The sequence below is a fragment of the Doryrhamphus excisus genome, linkage group LG12 (assembly GCF_037039965.1).
Source record: "Doryrhamphus excisus strain RoL-2023G ecotype Guam linkage group LG12, RoL_Dexc_Guam_v1.1, whole genome shotgun sequence".
NCBI classification, from domain to species: Eukaryota; Metazoa; Chordata; class Actinopteri; order Syngnathiformes; family Syngnathidae; genus Doryrhamphus; species Doryrhamphus excisus.
In genome coordinates this window covers 20,992,997-21,008,458 of record NC_136368.1, presented here as the reverse complement: position 1 = coordinate 21,008,458, position 15,462 = coordinate 20,992,997, and the positions used below count along the sequence as shown (strand labels likewise).

Sequence of the window (15,462 nt, the reverse complement as noted above, 5' to 3'; positions counted from 1 at the left end):
TGTTGAATGTATACATTTTCCTTTGAATTGTTGTCCATGTTAAAGGGATACCGCACCTAATGTTTAAAAAGCAAAGCATTCCAAATCATATACACAAGACATAAGAGTCATTTATTTAGTTTCAACTCTACAGTGAAATCAATGCGCCCTGGAAAGAAGTTCCGGTAATGCTTGAAGTGACCCTGTCGTCATGAATGTACCTGTAATTACATGGTTACAGTGTGACTAGAAAACGTTGTTTTGAGTTTTTACAGGGCTTTATAGGCGGAATAGGTGACTCTTCATTACCTGCATTGCTGGTGGAAAACTGCCAGCATAAGGCGACTATCTGAGACACACGTTTCTGGGGGAGACGTTTGTTGTCTCGAGCATCATGGATGATGGACAAGATTCCATAAAAACTGCAGTTTTCTTTTAAAGTTTTGCATTAACACAACTAAGTCTAAATAAATGAAGTGGCTTCGTTGTCTTGCACCATTCCATTAATTTGGAAAGGTTTCGTTTATCTGTATTTTGACTTTCGAAAGCGGACAGGAAGTGGCGTAAAATTCCAAAATAAGACGCAACTGTTAACAAACACCATTATTTCTAAACAGTGAAGAATACGTCTTGTGATTTATATAGTCTCATACATAAAATACACATGTTTGTTGGTTTACACATTATTATAGCTTATGTTTTGCGGAAATTATTATATTTAAAGTTTTATTTTGACAGCAGATACAGAAAATGAAACCTATGGGTCCCAGTCAGCACTCAAATAGTTACTTAATTTACTTTTATTATAAAAATTGATGTATAGGTATGTAAAACCCACATGATAACTGTTGATCGACATTTGACGGGGTATGAACAAGACAGTAGGGAGCTACACGTTGAATTAAGAAAATATTGTATGTGGCGACATGAAAGACGTCACTTCCGTTTCCAGGAAGATGGCTGCTCACCCAGATCGCGGAGTTCCTCTAAGTACTGTAAGTACACGAAAAGCGTATTCGTTACAGTGTCCTCCACAAATATCAGCACTTTTTAAAAAGCGCGTTGTTTTATTCTTTGGAATATGTGTAAATGTGTAAACCGAATTCTTCTGGCAGTACGAATAAAACTGTTATACATTTATTCAGCCTTTCTGGACTCAACTAATCAATTGATGTACGAGTTTATTACAGTAAAGCAAGCTTACATCAACAAAATATGTACAAATAGATATTATAGTTTCGGGTATACCAAATGTATCAAACTATGTTGTAATTACATCCGGCCACCGGCACTGTTAGAAAAGTAGCATTATCAATATCACATGTAGGATGCAATTAACAACCATTCATAATAAGGATGCCAAAGTCAGACTCAAGGTCATAAATAATAAAGTGATTGCTTTAACTACAGCAAAGCATGCTGGGAAATGCATGATTGTCCCATTCCACAGCTGCAAACCCTTCACAGATGTTGACATCCCTGGACTTCACGGTGAAACTTCAATGGTGGAGCAGCCAGGACGTGTCTTAACGTTTGCTCCTCTTCACGCAGCTTTCTCCTAAGTTTCTTCATACGAATTCCACCAGCCATACCTGGCCCTTCAGCGCCATCGCCGAGCTCATCGGTGAGTCCCCCAACACATTTAAAGGTGTCGTACTGTAGCTGTATTTTTTAATATTGGTGATCCATTCATCATTTCATTTAAAATGTACTGTAAATATCCCTATTTCAACCTGTTTTTTATTTCCCTAGTCATCCATGGCTATTATCTTTGTGTTTCATCCAATCAACAATCAACATTTTTGCCTCTTCTGATATCTTCCAACGAAAACCACTGCAGAGATGAGTGAAGAGCGCGCACAAGAACAATAATCAACCAATTAATCGTTGGCAATTATTAGTAACACACACACATAGCAATCGCAGATGCATTCGCTGTCTTTGGCTTGCATCCTTCATTCATTTTCTACCGCTTTTTCCTCACGAGGGTCGCGGGGGTGCTGGAGCCTATCCCAGCTGTCTTTGGGCGAGAGGCGGGGTCCACCCTGGACTGGTGGCCAGCCAATCACAGGGCACATATAGACAAACAACCATTCACACTCACATTCATACCTATGGACAATTTGGAGTGGCTAATTAACCTAGCATGTTTTTGGAATGTGGGAGGAAACCGGAGTACCCGGAGAAAACCCACGCATGCACGGGGAGAACATGCAAACTCCACATAGAGATGGCCGAGGGTGGAATTGAACCCTGGTCTGCTAGCTGTGAGGTCTGCGCGCTAACCACCACTGAGCTCTAAATAGTGTGGCAACAACGGAGCTTATCTTTTTATTAGTGTAACGACTAAACGTGCACGTGTGGAAACGATGATTTTACGGAAATTTAGTTCCGCCTCATTAACTTATATATGCACCTCGGTAGGAACCAAAAATGAAAATTATTTAATAATAGAGACAAAAAATTATTATGACTTTTCCTATTTGCCATCAGTTGTACCCGCCTGTGGTGCCATTGCAAAAAAGCGCACCAAAAGAAGCGGCGGCGGTACCATTGTGTGCTAAGGGCGTTCTTGTAACGCAAGCTAATCATATCATAACTGAGCACGCTGGCACCATGACTGCCTATCACGGTTTTCCATCTCGTGGTTTGGGTCTTTGCCACTTTTGCACAAAAACATGTGTCAGCAGTCATGAGGGAAGAAGACAAACAGGAGGAGGATGTGAAATCATTTTGCGAAATGCCGCAGCTCCCTCCGTGGTTTAACACCCCCCCACCCCGCTTCACACACACCCCACACCAGGGGCCACACGTCCCCAGCGACACGCTATAAAAATGTAATTTTTCATCTGGAGTTTGGTTTTGGACGGCGCTGTTGCTGGCATCGCTGCCTATTATTAGTGCAACCATGCATCTGTTATATAACTAACATGTTGCAATCTTTTAGCCTCCATAACACACTTCTCTTTTAGTCTCAAAGCAATTCTTACTGTTTTTTTTGACAGACAATGCCTGTGATCCAGATGTCCAGGCCAAACAGTTCTGGATCGATAAAACGGTCATCAAAGGACACGAATGCCTCACTTTCATGGATAATGGAAACGGTCTGGATCATGAGGCTATGCATAAAATGCTCAGGTAAACACACTTGAATGTCATAATAATAATAAATAACCATTGAGGTCCCTAATTAGCGGGGGTCAACAAAACCTCGCATTGACAACTGTGGCTGTAGGCAACCGCCGAATGCCTATTTACTAACTCCACAAGGGTCACTTAAAAAAATACAAAATGACAGCGTAAAAAGTAATAGTACAATTTGAAAGGTATAAAAGTGTTTAAAGCTTCCATCTTTCTATTTTTAAGCTTCGGTTACAGTGACAAAGTTGCCGTGAACGGCATCGAGCCGATTGGAATGTATGGCAACGGTTTCAAATCTGGATCCATGCGTCTCGGGAAAGACGCCATCGTTTTTTCCAAGTCCAAGGACACCTCGTGCGTCGGGATGATCTCTCAAACATACCTGGAAGAGATTAACGCCCAACAGATCATTGTGCCCATTGCCTGCTTTGACCACACAGGCCAGAAAAACAATATCCTTTGTTGCGATTTTTGTGCGCTAATGTGGACAAAACACGCAAATATGTCATTTTTATTTCACGTTATGTCCTTGACGTTCCACTTTACTGCGTGTCAGAGAAGAGCACAAAGCCAGTCTGCGGGACATCTTGCGCTACTCTCCTTTCAAGATGGAATCAGACCTGCTCTTGGAGATCAGCGCCATTAGCTCCACCTGGTCCAGCGTGACGACCGGCACACGCGTCATCATCTGGAACCTCCGCAGGTGTGTCTTTAGCCAACAGAAAAGGGGACAGATCTCTGATCTCTGGTCTCTGGAATGCCTGCTGAACTATCTAGTGAGAAATTACACAACCCGGTCTTAGCTAGCTTAGTTAGCTGCCTATGTCAGACAATCAGTCAGCAAGACGTAACAATCTGGCTGGGTAACATGGAACGTGGGAGGAAACCGGAGTACCCGGAGAAAACCCACGTATGCACGGGGAGAACATGCAAACTCCACACAGAGATGACTGAGGGTGGAATTGAACTCAGGTCTCCTAGCTGTGAGGCCTGCGCGCTAACCACTAGACACCGTGCAGCCTAGAATTTAACTTTTTTTTTTTTTTTACTGAATAAGACATCCAACTTGCAAGTCATGTTGTCAGCATTTATGTTAAAATAAACTGGCGGGCCGGATTCAAACGCCTGGTGGGCCGAATGTGGCCCCCGGGCTGTAGTTTGCCCAACCCAGGCTTACACCATTCTATCTCTTACCTGTCTGTCGCAGGACATCCACTGGCACATTAGAGTTTGATTTCCAGAAAGATCGTTACGATATCCAAATACCATCGGATGTCTACGAAGCGTTGAACCAGCCTTTTGAGAGAATCCCATCACATGTACCCAAGAGTGTATACTCGCTTAGGGTAAGAAAACATTTCATGTATTCATTTCTCTCATATTGTATTCTTATTTTTTGTAATATGGTGAGGTATGGTAATATGGTGTGATATGAATGTTTTCGATGTGTGCAGGCATACTGCAGTATTCTGTATCTGAAGCCTCGCATGCAAGTCGTCATACGAGGTCAGAAGGTGAAAACCCAACTGATCGCCAAGAGTCTGGCAAAGAGCGAAACGGACCGCTACAAGCCCAATTTCCTTGTATCCTTTATTTATTAAACCACGATGCTCTTCTTCTTTGGTTTTCCTTGTGGGACAATGTCATGTTGTGTTATGTTTTGCCTTCCTTAACTTCTGTCATAGAACAAACGAGTGCCCATTATTTTTGGCTACAACACCAAAAGCAAAGACCATTACGGCATCATGATGTATCACAAGAATCGTCTCATCAAAGCCTACGAGCGTATAGGCTGCCAGCTCAAGGTGAGATCTTGTTTAGAACAGTGAAGACATCGCATACATGAATAGACAGTCACACCCTCGTCACATCACGGTTGAAATTTGAAAGTTTTCAAACATATATTCATACATTGTGCTGTTTTGCGGTTGAATACAATCTCTTATTGGTCAAAAACATGCATATTGAAAAAATGGTTACATCATCAACATTAACACGGATTTATTTCCCTTTTCTGTGCGTTCTAACCAGAGAAAACCAGTTCAAATGTGCAAGCAAATTATGCACGTCTTTGGGACTTAACAATTTTGAGGCTAAGCCCTAACAAAAAAATAATTTTACACAATTTACACTGACCTGTATCGATATTGTTTTTGTAGCAGCCAACACAAAGTACCGTATTTTCTGGACTATAAGTCGCACAAGGCCAAAAATGCTTAATTAGGTAGAAAAAAACATACATAAGTCGCTCCGGAGTATAAGTCGCACAAGGCCAAAAATGCATAATTAGGTAGAAAAAAACCATACATAAGACGCTTCAGAGTATAAGTTGCACAAGGTCCAAAATGCATAATTAGGTAGAAAAAAAACATACATAAGTCGCACTGGAGTATAAGTCGCACAAGGCCAAAAATGCATAATTAGGTAGAAAAAAACATACATAAGTCGCACTGGAGTATAAGTCGCACAAGGCCAAAAATGCATAATTAGGTAGAAAAAAACCATACATAAGACGCTTCAGAGTATAAGTCGCACAAGGTCCAAAATGCATAATTAGGTAGAAAAAAAACATACATAAGTCGCACTGGAGTATAAGTCGCACAAGGCCAAAAATGCATAATTAGGTAGAAAAAAACATACATAAGTCGCTACGGAGTATAAGTCACACAAGGCCAAAAATACATAATTAGGTAGAAAAAAAACATACATAAGTCGCTTCGGAGTATAAGTCGCACAAGGCCAAAAATGCATAGTTAGGTAGAAAAAAACATACATAAGTCGCTCCGGAGTATAAGTCGCACAAGGCCAAAATGCATAATTAGGTAGAAAAAAACATACATAAGTCGCTCCGGAGTATAAGTCAGACAAGGCCAAAATGCATAATTAGGTAAAAAAAAACCATACATAAGTCGCACTGGAGTATAAGTCACACAAGGCCAAAAATGCATAATTAGGTAGAAAAAAACATACATAAGTCGCTCCGGAGTATAAGTCGCACAAGGCCAAAAATGCATAATTAGGTAGAAAAAAACATACATAAGTCGCTCCGGAGTATAAGTCGCACAAGGCCTAAAATGCATAATTAGGTAGAAAAAAACATACATAAGTCGCACTGGAATATAAGTCACACAAGGCCAAAAATACATAATTAGGTAGAAAAAAAACATACATAAGTCGCTTCGGAGTGTAAGTCGCACAAGGCCAAAAATGCATAGTTAGGTAGAAAAAAACCTACATAAGTCGCTCCGGAGTATAAGTCGCACAAGGCCAAAAATGCATAATTAAGATCTGGCCCCCCCCCAGCTGACACGTCTGACACGTGTGCTGTTGAGCTTTTTTTGGCTAGCGTTTTTGCAGTAGGTCTCCTGCTATGGAGAGAATCTTTCACTTTCGTTTTATCAGTAGGTCATTAATCATGCTTCCCTTTGTATGTATTACCGTATGACTTCAATTATGACACATAAAAAAAGAAGAAGAACGTCCATTGTTGCATGCACTGATGTGTGTTACCTCTTGGCATATTACAGCCCAACAACAAAGGTGTCGGTGTCATCGGTGTCATAGAGTGCAACTTCCTCGAGCCTACACACAACAAACAAAACTTTATTGAGAATGACAAATACAGGTAAATGGCGTCTGTGATTCATTCAAATGTGATCAGCTTGTGCCACTTTTAAGATATCGGCGGTTCCATTTTTACAGGAAAACTATGAACAGTTTGGCCTCCAAACTTGATGATTACTGTAATCAAATCCGCTTCAAAATGGCTACGGACATGCCAGGCAGCAGCGTGGAAGATATCTGGTTGGTGTTCCTCCAATGGGCTACGTTTGACGTTTGAACAACCCAAGTCCTCTGAAAGATGTCCCTTTTGTGCACAGTAAGCGTCCAGATCAGACGTGGGTGCAGTGTGACAGTTGCCAGAAATGGCGCAAACTCCCTGACGGCATCGACTGCAGCAGGCTGCCCGACAGTTGGTTCTGTCACATGAATCCCGAACCTCAGTTCAGGTAATCATTGTACTGTGGTATCATGAAGATGGCCACTAATTGTGGTGGGAAACGCCTATTAGCGACCGGCTAATAGCTCCCTGTATGCTCCATGACTTACACCAAATTATAGTCATAGTAAAAAATTGTTCATCTAAAATAATGCATAAGGCTAAAAATAAGCAATTAGCTAAAAATGTCATCCAATACTTCTCTACAAGAGAGGAGAAATATGATCTCAGGGAAGTACATTTGAAACACTTCTATGCTAGGACTACGTTATGCTAGCCATAGCATTTCAGTATGTGGAATCAAACTATGGAATGGATTGAGTAAGGGAATCAAACAATGCACAACGATGAGCCAATTCAAGAAACAATACAAGCAGTTGATGTTTGCTAAATCCAAGGATGAAGAGTCTTGAACCAGTCATGATGTGCTATATATATCACTATATTGACACGCACTATGGTACCCATTATGGCATTGGATGCTCATATCACCCAGTACTTTGCTACGTGACAAAAAAATAAAAAAATACAAATAAAAAAATATTCAAAAAAATATAAAAAAAAATTAAACAAATTAAAAAAAAATCAAAAATATATTAAAAAAACATATATGGTCATATCACCTCCTACTTCGGTGTGTGATAAAAAAAAATGTAAAATGTAAAATAAAAAAAAACTTAAACTATATTAGGAAAGCAGGAAGTGAACAAATGTAACAGTTAGTGATTGTAAAAGTACCAGATGGAGGGGTAGGATTTAATAAGCTTTGCTTCTTCCTACTCCTTTTGGACATGTGGAACTGGGAACTGATTATGGGATGCGCTCTTTCAGTCTGGCTCAGCGGTTTGATTCCTGCCTCTAATACATCCATTGGTTCTGTTGCCGCAGTGAAGTGGCTAATAAAACACCATGTTGTCAAAGAGCGCTTTGTTTTACTCTTTGCCATTTTCTTTTGCACTCCAAATTGTTGTAAAGTATGAAATTAACTTCACTTCAATTATCAAGTAGTTCCATTGAAGCCCCCTTGCTGTTTGTGGTTTAGATAAATGCCCTGGTTATATTTTGAGCATTTACAGTATTATGATTTTCAAGTCCAGAAAAAAACACCTCATCAATACTTTCATCTTCTTAATTGTGTAACTTTTTTCTTGTTATATTCTTCTCTTGCTGTCTTGATTTTACACAAGTTGGGAACTTGATGAGAAAGAAACTACGCCATCTTAGATGTTGACATGTGTTTTATGTCCTCGAGTGTTTCAGCTGCATCGGTCACATTTGTTGTAAACATTTTACAGCCTGAATCCCTGAACTGTTAAAACCTGCCCTTTAGTTGTCCTGCTGTAAATTCCTTCCATTCACATTAATGTGAATTACTGTTGTTTTGGTCTGTAACCCCCCCCCCCCAAAATAGCACAGTAGTGAGTTTTTAATTCAAAGTTTGTAGCCATTCATTTCACCTCCATGTATTTCTTTTTACCAGGAACTGTGAGGTTGAGGAGGAGCCCGAAGACTCCGACGACGACCAGCCGTCGTATCGAAAAACCTACAAGCAAAAGTAACAAAATGACTTCAAAATGTGTAAACAGGTCATTGTTCTGCCCTTTAGCTCTGTCTTTTGTGTGTTACAGGGCAAAGGAGGACAAACAGAATCTACAGAGAGTCAAAGTGAGTCCACACTTCTGATTTCAACTATTCTGGCACATCTTTCAGTTTCACTCGTGTGACTTCCGCCCATTTTTCTGCCCGCCAAAATTTTTAGCCAAATTTTTTAAACCAAAAGTTTGCCCGCCCCTGTGATAGGTGCAGATTCTGTAAGATCTAGAAAGCTTTTTGTGCTGGTTATTGCTGGTTATTGTGTGTAGCTGCTCTGAAGGAGTCCACAACTCAATACAATAGATCCCCTTTAAATAAAACTCCTGTTTGTGTGTGTCACAGTAAAGTGACATTTTAGATGCTAGGTGCAAATGGTGCTAATATTTTATCTTATCTGCAGATCAGCCGTTCCTTGTCTACTACGACTTTTAAAGGCGTGACACAACAAGAGGCGAGGTTTGCCCCACCGGTGACCACCGTCCTTTCACCATCTGGTAAGGAAAAGGCGTTCATATCATTCCAGCCACTGAAAATAAAGTGTTTTCTTCTTGCTAGCTTGCAGCCCCTCCGGTAGCAGTGGCCTTCCGCGTATTTCAAGCGTGTGCTCCCTGTCGACCCCTCCCTCAATGTAGGATTCCTTTGCTTGAAGTTCATTTAGTTTGGCTGTAGTCTACTACTACTACTACTACTACTTGTAATAAGTTATTGTGATTTGTGTGTACTGTAGGGGAAAAAGAGGGAAGTCCGCCGAGACACAAAGTACACCAAAAAGGCCAAGAGTGAGCGCCCCGGGAGATGTGAGCCCACTGAGGTCTGCTGCAGTTCCCCCAGGTGGAAATAACGAGTCTTTCAGTACTCCCAAGCCCAAAACGTTGGCTTCTCATTCAAGTAACTTGAAGACCGGAATCGAGCGAAATGCAGCTCATGTCGGCAACGGATCAAACACTGCAGGAATGGTTTTTTCCACTGTACCACCCCCCCAGATTGTGCACGCTGTCACCCAGACAGATCCACCAGAAGTAATGGTGAAAAAGGAGAACATGGCGGAACTTCACCAAACAGACGAGTGCAGCATTCAGCAAAGAATCGGACAAAAAAGCAACGGAGAGACTCCCAGCCGGAATAACGGCCATCAGACGGAGCAAAAGATATATTGCGTGGACAGTGATGATGATGTAATCTTCCAGTCCGTTCACTGGCGCTTGGATGCACCTGATCAAGCTGTGAAGCTCGAGGAACTTTCTGAGGCCGGTGTGAATTCCGACCAATCAAGCCAGGCGGGGCGGCCAAAAGACTATAAAAGCTGGTTTGAAAAGGCCAGACAAAACATTCATCAGCTCGTAAGCGGCAGAGCTGATTTACTGAAAGCTGACGAGACCAAAGCCAGCACTGCCGCCGCCGGCGACGAGGAGGAGGAGGTGGACGCCATCACCAGGCAAGTGGACTCTCTAGTCCGGGAGCTGGATCAAAGAACCAGGGAGAGGGATCAACTGCGGGCACAGGTCAGCGCTTGGGATTCCTTCCTTCCTTCCTTCCTTCCTTCCTTGCTTCCTTCCTTCCTTCCTTGCTTGCTTGCTTGCTTGCTTCCTTCCTTCCTTCCCTCCTTGCTTGCTTCCTTCCTTCCCTCCTTGCTTGCTTCCTTCCTTGCTTCCTTGCTTCCTTGCTTCCTTCCTTGCTTCCTTGCTTCCTTCTTTGCTTCCTTGCTTCCTTCTTTCCTTCCTTGCTTCCTTCTTTGCTTCCTTGCTTCCTTCTTTCCTTCCTTGCTTCCTTGCTTCCTTCTTTCCTTCTTTCCTTCCTTGCTTCCTTCTTTCCTTCCTTGCTTCCTTCTTTCCTTCCTTGCTTCCTTGCTTCCTTCTTTGCTTCCTTGCTTCCTTCTTTGCTTCCTTCTTTCCTTCTTTCCTTCCTTGCTTCCTTGCTTCCTTCTTTCCTTCTTTCCTTCCTTGCTTCCTTGCTTCCCTCCTTCCTTCATTCATTCATTCACTCTCTACCGCTTATCCTCACGAGGGTCGCGGGGGTGCTGGAGCCTATCCCAGCTGTCTTGGGGCGAGAGGCGGGGTACACCCTGGACTGGTGGCCAGCCAATCACAGGGCACATATAGACAAACAACCATTCACACTCACATTCATACCTATGGACAATTTGGAGTGGCTAATTAACCTAGCTTGTTTTTGGAATGTGGGAGGAAACCGGAGTACCCGGAAAAAACCCACGCATGCACGGGGAGAACATGCAAAACTCCACACAGAGATGCCCGAGGGTGGAATCGAACTCCACCTTCTCCTAGCTGTGAGGCCTGAGCGCTACCCACTCGGCCAACGTGCAGGCTTGGGATGAATGTTTGACTACATTGCCTTAATCCACTAAGGATAAGCGGTAGAAAATGAATGAAAAATTCAAGAAGACGGCATTTTGGTTGGAACATTACGTAATACGTAACATTACGTAATATGCAACAAACACTTTTGTGGCGTTGTCAGCCTGCGGTGTCTCACCCCTGCTGTATCCTGTCCCCATCTTCCTGTCCTCCATCAGTTGGACAATCTAGAGGGGGAGAAGGCCAGCCTTTCCTTCCAGTGTGAGGAGTTGAGGATGAGGCTGCAGCAGCTCACGGAGCAAACACAGCACCGTGGGGGCAGCACCGCACTGCAGAATAATACTTGTACTACACGGACGGAGAACAGATCTTCAGCTCCGGATGCGTACAAAAGGTTAGCGGTAAAAAAACATCGGTTTGCAGTCAAGTGTGTGTGTGTGTGTTGTGCTTGTGTAATTGTTTTTTCTCCACTTCTGTCCCTCTTTTTCTCTCAGTTTGATTGAGCTACGTCACAACATCGGACGCCTTCTTGTCAACTTTGTGCCTTTCCTGGACCTGGGCCAAGTCAATTACGAGTGTAGCGTCATTGATGAGATGCTGGAACAAGTTGTCTCTGATGACAAGTCTTTGAACTGGATTAAAACCTCGTGCTCAAACTGTACTCCGAGGTAGTACAGATTGTGGCAAATTGGTCACGTTTTTTAACACGGACATTTTTTTTGTATTTTTTTTATCATGTCTTCATTTCAAAGCCTGGACAAATCTGGACTTTGTAAAATACAACTATGAAGATTTCATACAGGCTTTCTTTGCACCTCAATGCAAAGAAAATAACGCGGTCAACAACTTGATGTTGTTTGTAGGTTTTGGGGAAGGATCATGGCGGCTGGCTATGCGACAGTAAAGTGTGGTTGCGCAATAAAAGGCACTCCAAACGACACTCTTACAAAACAACGCCTGTTTTCCCCTTGGCTTTGATTTTCTAATCGTCCAAACAACCCACCCATTACAGGATATATTCTCAATGGACAGTACTTTCAAGTAGTAGTGTCCAGCTTGTATAGCAGTATACATTTACTATCCTCTGCTAGTTGAAGGTATTTGCTCAATTGTGCTAGCTAAAGATATAAGCTAAAACCAACACAAAGATGCCTTGATGCCACAGCGAACAAACGAAAGCAGAAACACCATTCAAGGAAGGGCAGTGGCGAAAGCTGATTGGTCCAGGACTCCAGCCTCGAGTGTATAAAAGACCGGGCAGGAAAAGGAAGGGTGCTTTTTTGCAGCTGCGCTGTAATAAGACCCGCTTACTTGTAGGCATACAGGGACTGCAGATAAGCCCGGATGTCTGTGTTAGGTATTGTTGTCAGGAATAAATAATCTGCTTCTCATTCTATAATTTGGTTCTTTAAGATTCCCTTATCGTCTATTCGAAACCCACTTAGAGTCCTCAGGGGGAGGATTTCTACATTATAAAAAAGTCCGTACACGGCCATTATTGTGTAAAACGCTGCCAATACGAGTGATATAATACCAATTTGTGTCAATATTTAATGTGAGCACCATTGTTATCTAGCACCGCTTTAATCCTCTTGGGCTTGGAATTTTACTGGAATTCCACACCCAAGTTACTGGAATCCGCTTCCGCTTCTCCGTGATGACATCTGTGGTGCTGCTGCACCTTCTTTTCGCTTGTGAATGTCGTACAGGTGCTGATCAGATCTGGAGGAGACACTTGGCCACTGCATCACCTTCAGCTTGACACTGTTTTGGGGGGGGCTCCTTTTCAAGCTGGAAAACTGCCATGCCCCCATTTTCTGTTTCCCAATGTCACAGCACATGTTGGAATCCATGTTTACCCTCAATGAACCACAGCTCCACCAGTTCCTGGAGAACTCTTGCATCCCCATGCAGAACGTGACGATAATACAGCAAATGGAATATCTTCACTTGTGTTCTGGCTATTTAGACATGAGTGGATGTGTTTTAGCTTATTGTCAGTGGATAGTAAATCAATACCACTATACAAGCTGTACACTGACTACTCTAAAGTATAGCTTTAAGTTTTATTTCTACAGTATTGCCCCTTGAGGAGATAGACAATTATGAAAATGGTTGCTGTTATGTTGGTATGTTTTGTCTTTTTGCTTTGTTTCAAATAGACACTTTTGGTCTTCAATATGTGGACCGTGTGCCAGTTCCAGACTCTATATGACCTATTAGATAATTACCTATTGATGTTGTGGGCTATTAACTTTTTAAATGCGTTACATTTGCCACGGGATCGGTTCCTATGCCCCAAAGAACATAAGACCCTGTTTGAGAGGACCGCAATCTCTTTATAGACCCAATGAGATAATATTGCCCTTGCCAATGGAAAGTATGCCTAACAATAGAATATAGTGAAACAGCCCACGGAAAGTACCTACTCACTGCGCTCTAAATATGGCGCAGCAATAAGCTTGTTACTTTTGTATTAATCTACAGAATGTATGCCGTAATCCTTTCTAGCATTAGCAACGGAAATAGCATTACAAACTATGTCGCTGTTGACAGTTGTGTTATTCAAAGCCAGACTCGATACATTTGGTGCAGTTCGACCTACGCTTCAGTGATTGTACAGCTAATATGGAAATGTGGATTCTTTACATTGGTAAAGTAGTACAATATTTAGTCAATAGATGGCACCACAACAGTACAGTGCATAACTATCTGGGACATTCCTTAGTATTTCTCACAAGTTGATTAAGTCAAACTTTTCTAAAAAGTCAAGTCTGCTTTTTGAGTTGACTTTTTGCACCGGTCCTGTTCCCAACTTGCGCATGATTATCCCACTTTGGTCATAAATCTGTTCAAGAAATTTGTCCTGAGGTCAAGGGTTAATGAATTAATTGCAAACATGCATGTCTTTTTGCTGTAGATTAGTCACATTTACCAATATGAATGGATTCGGTCCCCTCAAAGCATCCCCGCTGTGACTGATGTGTTTTTTAATGTGGTAATGGAGCAGTGATCATGTGCACATATGAAGACAGCACTGGTGTTTCTAATCTGCCAAGTCAAACCACTGGGAAGGGGTGGGAAGAAAACAATGGCTTTATTGTTACCGCTGCCAAAGGGGCTTGTTTTTCCTCCTTTCCGTCTCACTGTTTGTCTGCTACCTCAAAAGATATTTAACAGGCCTCGGCGAAAATATGCGCAAAGAGCAACTGTTTGCACTTTTGTGCGAATGCAGTTCCAACTTTATTAGCGCCACAAAAAAGGAGGCAGCTGTTTTGTGCAGTTTCTGACACGTGCTGTAAAAGTTTAGTGGACATTTTTGTGAATGTCATTAACCCACCATAGAATCCACTATTGTATGTGACTTGTATATTTGGACCACTTGACGCCAACTCCATGGTAATGATTGCAAATATCAATTTAACAGCATTCAAGTGTCAGTGAGACTGTAAAACTGACACCAGGCCTTGGACTTCCAATACCAGGATATTTTTATCTTGTGAATATATTATAACACCAGCGACATTATCCCCGGATTAAAAAGCAATACATACAATTAACAAAACTATAAATTAATGTAATATTATTTTCTAAACACTTTTAGTGCTGAAGTGCTGTATGCACGCTTCCTGTTTTCCCTCGAGCGTCAATACGTCATAGTCCCCACGTGAGTGCGCAAGGCATGCCGGGAAATGTAGTAGTCGCTGAAATGGAAATTTCCAACGTATCGCACTAGGGGAGTGAGTGGAAATTTACTCAGCTTCCCTCCCCCAGTTAATATGCGGAGCTGTGTCAGCCTTGCAGGATGTTTTGATGAAAGTCAACCGTTCTGTTAGCCTTGTTATCTCCCACTGCCTTGCTCTTCTTTTTTTTAATGATTAGGGGAATGTGATGAAGATAAGGCCTGTCCTACATTACCTTTGTGTTCAAGTCATGCACTGTAATATGCGGTAATATTATGCTGGAATTTTCCGTTATAGCGAGTATGAAAGGCAGTGTTATGTTGCAACCACATACAATGATGATGATGACACAATAGGTTCGGTATTGGGTAGTGTGGGGACAATATGAGTGGCATGATGTGCTATCTTGGTGCATTGCAAGCAATCAATCCCTTTCGTGTTATTACCTTGCACAAATAAATTAATATGAAGTTTTGTAATTCACAATTGGTTTGCAATTACACACAAAATGTGTCATTCCGATTTCTGGAAAGCTCTAATGGTGCATGTCATTTTAAACATCCGATTAGTTCCCTAATCAGTCAATGACTTTATGGTACTTTCATGATTCGCTTTACCTGTATGAAGCTCGTAGTACACAGTTCACTTTATAATGGTTTGACAATGCTTAAGGTAATTATATTTCAGGAAATTATTATTGTTTTTAACAAGTTCTGTATTATTTTTCATCGTGTGTTATTTCATACAATTC

The 15,462-nt window shown here is 41.9% G+C and overlaps 1 protein-coding gene across 1 annotated transcript; it reads left to right on the top strand.

Moving 5' to 3' along the window:
• The first annotated feature begins 899 nt into the window (after nt 1–899).
• morc3a (MORC family CW-type zinc finger 3a) lies at nt 900–14,557 on the top strand. The gene is made up of 18 exons (XM_058081283.2): nt 900–974; nt 1,531–1,603; nt 2,985–3,117; nt 3,346–3,572; nt 3,667–3,823; nt 4,328–4,466; nt 4,575–4,703; nt 4,806–4,925; nt 6,648–6,745; nt 6,823–6,924; nt 7,002–7,130; nt 8,601–8,675; nt 8,749–8,785; nt 9,114–9,207; nt 9,269–9,341; nt 9,441–10,215; nt 11,247–11,422; nt 11,523–14,557. The coding sequence occupies exons 1-18, from the start codon at nt 906–908 to the stop codon at nt 11,698–11,700; spliced, it is 2,784 nt and encodes a 927-aa protein (XP_057937266.2). The 5' UTR covers nt 900–905; the 3' UTR covers nt 11,701–14,557.
• Nucleotides 14,558–15,462: the final 905 nt, after the last annotated feature.